Here is a 6,773-nt window from a genome sequence, read left to right on the forward strand (position 1 = left end):
TGTTGAATGTAGAGAACTGTCTGCAACCACTACCAGAGATCTGGGCCCTTGAAGTTTGAGTCTAGAAAGCATATTGTCTGATACATGCACTACCTTAATTTCCAAGCTGCAATGACAAATACCACATAATAGGTTAGCTTAAACAACAGGAATTTATTGACTCATGGTTTCAGAGGCCAGAAGTCTAAATCAAGAAGTTGGCTAGAAGGCTTGCTTCCTCCCAGGTCTGTCGTGTTCTGGCTAATCAGTGATCCTTGGGGTTCCAGTGATCACATGGAGATGTCCTCTCTTTCCTCTTTTAGGATTTGTTGACTCCAGCTTCCAGCTCCTCCCCGTAGCTACTCTCACTGTGGTTTCTGATTTCTTTCTCTTTACAAAGCCTTCAGTAATTGAGATTAAGACCTAATGTCGTTCATTCGGGCACCCTTTACTAAAAATAAAATCTTCAAGAGATCCTATTTGCAAAGGGTTCACATCTATAGGCATGCATATCAAGACTAAGAACATGTCTAAATTGGGTCACGTAAGTCAATAAACCATACATGCCATAATGTACACATTATTTCTTGGGGTTAAACATGCCTCTGACTTTCAAACAACTAATTCACAAAGGAGTTTTGGACTCAACCTATTGCTAAATGACTTACTTAAATAGAGTGAGCCAAAAAGATTTATTAATTCATTTTCCATATCCATGCATGATAATCTTGGGACACCCCACCCCTTGTATTTTCACAGTGCCTAATACAACGATATGCACCAAGCTGATTGTCAATAAATGTTGTTGACTGACATATTCTAATTAAAGAATGTGATATAGACAATAGGAAACTTACATTTCCCCACCCTTTGCACTAGGTTGGGTTTTGTGACTCGTTTTGGCCAATGAAATGTAGGTGGAACTTATAAATCCCACTCCCAGGCCTGACCCCTAAAACATTCCATGTGATCCTCTAGCACCAGATGAAAGGAACTGGATTCCTTGCTCCACACTGGAGGAGACAGCCCCCAGGAAGGCCACCTGGCTTGCTTTGGTCTGTGACATGAAAAAAAAAAAAAAAAATTGATTTTTTTGTCTTAAGCCACTGAAATGTGGAAGTTCTTTGTAACAGCAGCTAATGTCAATTACTTTGACCAATACGATGAACTACCTTGCCATTCAACAGTTTACATGTCAAAATAAATCACAAAATAAAGCTGTGAGAACTTTGAGCAAGTAATTTTGATAATTCAGGTAAACACAGCCTTTTAAAAAACAGAATTAGTCAGATTCTCTATTCAAAACACTTTAGATTTACTACATAAATTTCCAAGCTTCCCCTTAACTGTTTTATGTTAGCACTTTCAACTTTAGCTATTTATGACCAAAACAAATATACTTCCACTATCTCTAACAGACTTCATATCCTTCAGAATATTTTCTCATATTTTCTTGCTCTGATCTTTATAATTTAGATTGTGATTATTCTAGACAAGTCCATGTCTGTGTGTTATAACATCATGTAATTGTGACGTTACTAAGTATTAAATAATAAGAAAAATCAATAAATAGTTGATTTAAATCAATAGATAATTGGGGTCATATTGGGAGGATATCAAACCAATATATATTATCCTTAATAATCCCTAGTTGCTAGTCATCCCAAAACTCCTGTAACAATAGCCAAGCTGTGCCAGTTTGAAGGTATTATGTCCCCCAGAAAAAGCCATATTCTTTGATGCAATCTTGTGGGGCAGACAGAATAGTGGGGATTAAGTTGGAACGTTTGAATTAGGTTGTTTGCATGGAGATGTGCCCCACCCAGCTGTGGGTGGTGACTTTGGTGGGATACTCCCATGGAGGTGTGACCCCACCCATTCAGTGTGGGCCTTGATCAGTGGAGCCATATAAAACATGCTGACTCAAAGAGACTGAAGGGAGTGCAGCTGTGAGTGATGTTTTGAAGAGGAGCAAGCTTGCTAGAGAGGAATGTCCTGGGAGAAAGCCATTTTGAAACCAGAACTTTGGAGCAGACGCCAGCCACGTGCCTTCCCAGCTAACAGAGGTTTTCCGGACGCCATTTGCCATCCTCCAGTGAAGGTACCTGATTACTGATGTGTTACCTTGGACACTTTATGGCCTTAAGACTGTAACTGTATAGCCAAATAAACCCCCTTTTTATAAAAGCCAATCCATCTCTGGTGTTTTGCATTCTGCAGCATTAGCAAACTAGAACACAAGCCTAAAAGACTCTGATCATAGTTTCTTCCATAATGTAGAAAGAATACCCATTCCACCTTTAAACCTAAGTTATGGAACTTGGTACATTTGGGGAAAAGGATGATTGTATCAAGACAGTTTTCCATGGGTCTCTTGTGTTTCTTCACATCTTGAGAGTATAGGCACTGACAGCCATTTATTCTGGACTGTCTTTTCAAGGATGTCTACATAGAGAACAGTCTCACAAGATAGAGATGTTACGTCCCTCCAGAGCACAGGACAGGTTGTTTTGCTATCCATTAAAAGAAAAATACTGTCTCCTTCTGGCTCAAAGTTTGGGCAGATTTGGGGTTTCCTAAGCTTGGGGTTCCTCTGCTGTGACATGAACCCACTGCTTGCACAGCATCCATCTAAGACTGCCTATGTTACTCTCTTGGGATTTGGGGGGTATGGGGAACCAACATTAACATGAAGCAAATGCTGCCTGGGATGTGACGTGAACAAGAAAGCCCTTAGTCTCTGACCCAGAAATCACGTGTCTTTTGCCAGCATCCATGAAATTGTGGCAAACTAATTTGTTAGCCTTCAAGCAAGATAAAATCTCAGACCCTTCACAGTTCTTGACAACATAGTGTAGGAGAAGTCTATTCCAGAGAGAAAGAGGACAAAAAAAGCCGACCCCTTACTGTTCAGGTATAACGTAAGAAATAGAAATAAGGAGGAAATGGAGAAGGGAGATCAAAGCTCTATGGAGTTGGGGGGATGGAGACACAGTAGGAATATCTGGAAGAGTATAAATATCCCAAGAATGTTAACTCAGAGTCAGAGAGTCTAATGGCATGCTTCCCCAGGATAGGGGAGGCTGTGGTCGCCACTCAGGTCCATCATTTCTCAGGACTGAGGAACACATTTCCCCCGCAGCTGGGAGTGTTAATGTCTGACAGTTCACAGCTGAATACTTCTCAGGGAACTTCCCTGAGATGAAGAGAGCCACATTGTCCAAGGTCACATCCCTCTTTGGAAGGTAGCAACTTGTATCCAATGACCGGTCAATATAGAGTTATAAAGGCCCAGCACTGTTGCCTTAATTCAGGACAACTTTATGTTCCATTCCAGCTTCAGAGTGTCCCCATAGGATCAGCTGAGGACTTTGCTGCACTGTATCACAGTTTAGTCCTGCTGTCCGCATTCCCCCAAAGGTGTAGCTTCTGAGAGCTCTCACCAATTAACTTCTGCATGCAAATCGCAGAGTCTATCCCCCAGGCAATGTTGCCTGCAACACTTAGGCATAGTTTGGAAGACTGTAAGCCCCTAGATGAAGGGCCACATGTGGCTTCATCCAGCATGATACAGAAGCAATAATGCTGCATCGGTGGAGGAAGATGGCCGGTTACATGAGTCTACAGCAGCACTTCTCTTCTCCTGTAGTCCATACAAGAGATACAAAGGACCAGATGTGCCCCCATGTCCTGATAAAGAGGCACAGGGTTCTGGGAGAGCTGGAGGACTAGCAAAAGCCTGGAGTTGGGATGGTGAGGCAGCAATATACGGAGACTTCACTTCTAGAAACATATGACTAGGACCAGGGCGTATGCCAACATAATGTTCAAATGACCACATAGGCCCAGGTATACTTCACTGGCCACTAGTCTGGGAAGAAAACCAGAATAGCCACTGCACAGCCAAAACCAGAAGTCCCTGTATCCTCCTACCATCATGTGATCCCATAAGCTTCACCCCTAAATACACTCAGATACTATTTTGGGAAGGTAGGTAAGGGGAAAGAAATGTAAAATCTAACAAATCTAAGAATCTGAGTCATCTAAAAGAGATCATTTAAACCAGAAAAGTCCATGATGTTGTATACTATTAAGTTTAAAGTTTATTTATGTCCCATTCCTTCCTCTCCCATTTCTGCTCCCAGAAGATATAAGAAACTTTAAAGCTACATTTTATTGGCAGACCACTTGAGTAAATTTGCAACCATTGCTGCATATAGCTCCATAGCAATTCCATAAAGGAAAACTCTAGTTTTTTTTTTTGTTGTTGTTGTTGTTGTTGTTGCTGTTGTTGTTGTTTAAATGCAAGTCTAGTTGAATATTATTTTACAGCTGGAATTCTAGTTATCATCAGTGACCATGACAGATTTTAAAGACTGAAAAACAAAAGAAATACCTCTATTTTGGTCCACATCTAAATCAATCCATAAATCTACCATGCATACTGTCCTTGTATGAGCTTACATCAAATAATATATCCTAAAAACACTAAAACATACTTTTAAAAGTGAAAATTTGCATAATTATTTCTTCCTTCCCCTGTACAAATGTTACCATAATTAAATGTTCAATAAATTGCTAAGTTACTTAACATAAACAGGAAAATTTTCATATACTCTCCAAATATATTGAAAAAAAATGTCTACATGTAAATTAAGTTCTGCATTCACCTACGTTGAATAGGAAAAAATGCTAATAAAGTGACACTGGAACCGCAGGCACAAAAATCATACACAGACACAAGAAGGCTACAAATTCCATTCATGAAAGAATGCACCAAACACATTAGCATTTATTTTCTTTTCTTTTTAAGCAAATGACAACAATCCAGTTTACCAGCTTTACTTTTTATAAACCTAAGCTTAACATTACTTATTTAAACAATTGTCAAAAGTTACTAAGTTGCCAGCATTCATGCACGACTAGAAAACATCCTTAGTATATATTAAACCAGAAATGTATCACCATTAATGTATTAATATCTTTCACTACTAAATGCTGAAAAAAAATGAAATTATTTTTGTAGAAGATTCATCCTGGCAATGTTAACTTCACAGCAGACTGAAAGCACTTGGTTCACATTTCAAACAAAACGGAAAGAGCAAGATCCATGCTGGTGTTAGTGTACAATTTTGTCCTAGCACTACTAAAGAATCATGATTCACCTTGGATTAAGTTTAATAAAAAAGCAAAGTGCATACAGAAATTTACACCAATTTTAAAGACAAAGAGAAAAAATGGTCCTATTAATGTGGTCCCAACAATAAACTCAAAAATCTATGACAAATAGGTGCTCCGATGAGCTGTTGATAAATACTTTAGATTAGGTACAGTTATACTGAAAGTAGAGTTCATTTGAAATCTTCAAAAAAAAAGTTCCTGTTAATCCTCAAATGGTGCTTGTTGTAGTTTAACATTTCTGTTAAATGCGTACATTGAATTACTTGTTATCCAAGTGTAGCAGCTGCTCCTTACCATTTATTGTTAAGGACTTTAACTGGCCATCTTCCTCAACTTCTACTCTTTCTTGACCATTCTCAGTAATTCTCTTTGTAGTGATTTTTCTGCCATTAACTATTTTAGTAGAAGTTGATATAGATTTGAAGTTTCCCATCCTACTACCACCAAAGGATGTTGAAGAAAATGAAGTAAGGCCCCCATGCCCCAGGGAACCAAATGAAGTAAATCCTGTATCGAAAGAAGAAAATCCACCTCCAAAAGATGGAAATCCACTGAAGGCAGAGAAAAAAGATCTTGTGCCCCTGTTTCTGGTTCCATGGAGGCTTCTTTGATTTCCAAAAAACTTCTCAAACGGGTCTTCAAAGAAGCCAAAAGAAAATGGGTCCCTTCCACCAAAAAATTTCCTGAAGACATCAGCTGGATTATGGAATGTAAAGCCAAACTCAAATGGACTGTCAAAATGACTTCCACCTCCACCACCACCATTTAATCCTTCTTTGCCATATTTGTCATCGATGTCCCGTTTTTTAGCATCTGATAACACCTCACATGCCTCAGCTACTTGTTTGAATTTTCTCTCTGCTTCTTCTTTATTCTCAGGATTTTTATCAGGGTGCCACTTCAGTGCCAATTCACGGTATGCCTTTTTAATATCCTCGGGTGAGGCATGTCTCTGCACACCTAGAACTTCATAGTAATCCACCATGTTTTAACAGATTGTTGGAATAGGTCCCGAGGAGGTTGGCCGCCAGTGATAGGAAGTAGGAGAGGCTGGGCGGTGGGGCCCGTGGTCTCCTCTCAGCTCCGTCACAGCTGGTGCTGGTGGAGGTGGTGGCAGCGATCGAAAACTCTAGTTTTTAAATGCTGATATTCGTAATTGATAGCATAGGTACAAAGGACTAGAACCTGTCTTACACATGGACAGAATCAAGTAGGACTTACATGGATTGTTTGAAAGGCCTCTGATCCAATAAGATGAATTCTAAATTGACCAGATATCATCTCTTTAAGGATCACAATTGGTCTCCACCTCTCTTTGAAACCCCCTGTGGCTAACATAATATATAATAAATAAATGTTTGAATATAATTTACTGTCATCCCATTACCAATCATTTTGGAGATTAGAGCTCTACTCTATTTAAGTCTTGGTTTTTAAAGCCTTTGATAACAAGAAAATGTCTTCAAGACAGTCATTTCTTTAGCTCCTACTACAAAGTCCTTATCAGGATTAGCCTAAGATTGGGAGTAAGAGACCAGAGCAATGTTCTGGGAAATTGCAACCAGGACAGTGGAGGAAAATAGTAACCGGCTAAAACAAATTTCTGCTTCACA

The 6,773-nt window shown here is 39.3% G+C and overlaps 1 protein-coding gene across 1 annotated transcript; it reads right to left on the bottom strand.

Moving 5' to 3' along the window:
• Positions 1-5,419: 5,419 nt before the first annotated feature.
• LOC119534931 (dnaJ homolog subfamily B member 6-like) lies at positions 5,420-6,145 on the bottom strand. Its single transcript, XM_037837478.1, has one exon. It carries the CDS (start codon positions 6,143-6,145, stop codon positions 5,420-5,422), a length of 726 nt encoding a protein of 241 aa, XP_037693406.1.
• Between the last annotated feature and the right edge of the window lie 628 nt (positions 6,146-6,773).

Source organism: Choloepus didactylus, chromosome 5 (assembly GCF_015220235.1).
Source record: "Choloepus didactylus isolate mChoDid1 chromosome 5, mChoDid1.pri, whole genome shotgun sequence".
NCBI classification, from domain to species: Eukaryota; Metazoa; Chordata; class Mammalia; order Pilosa; family Megalonychidae; genus Choloepus; species Choloepus didactylus.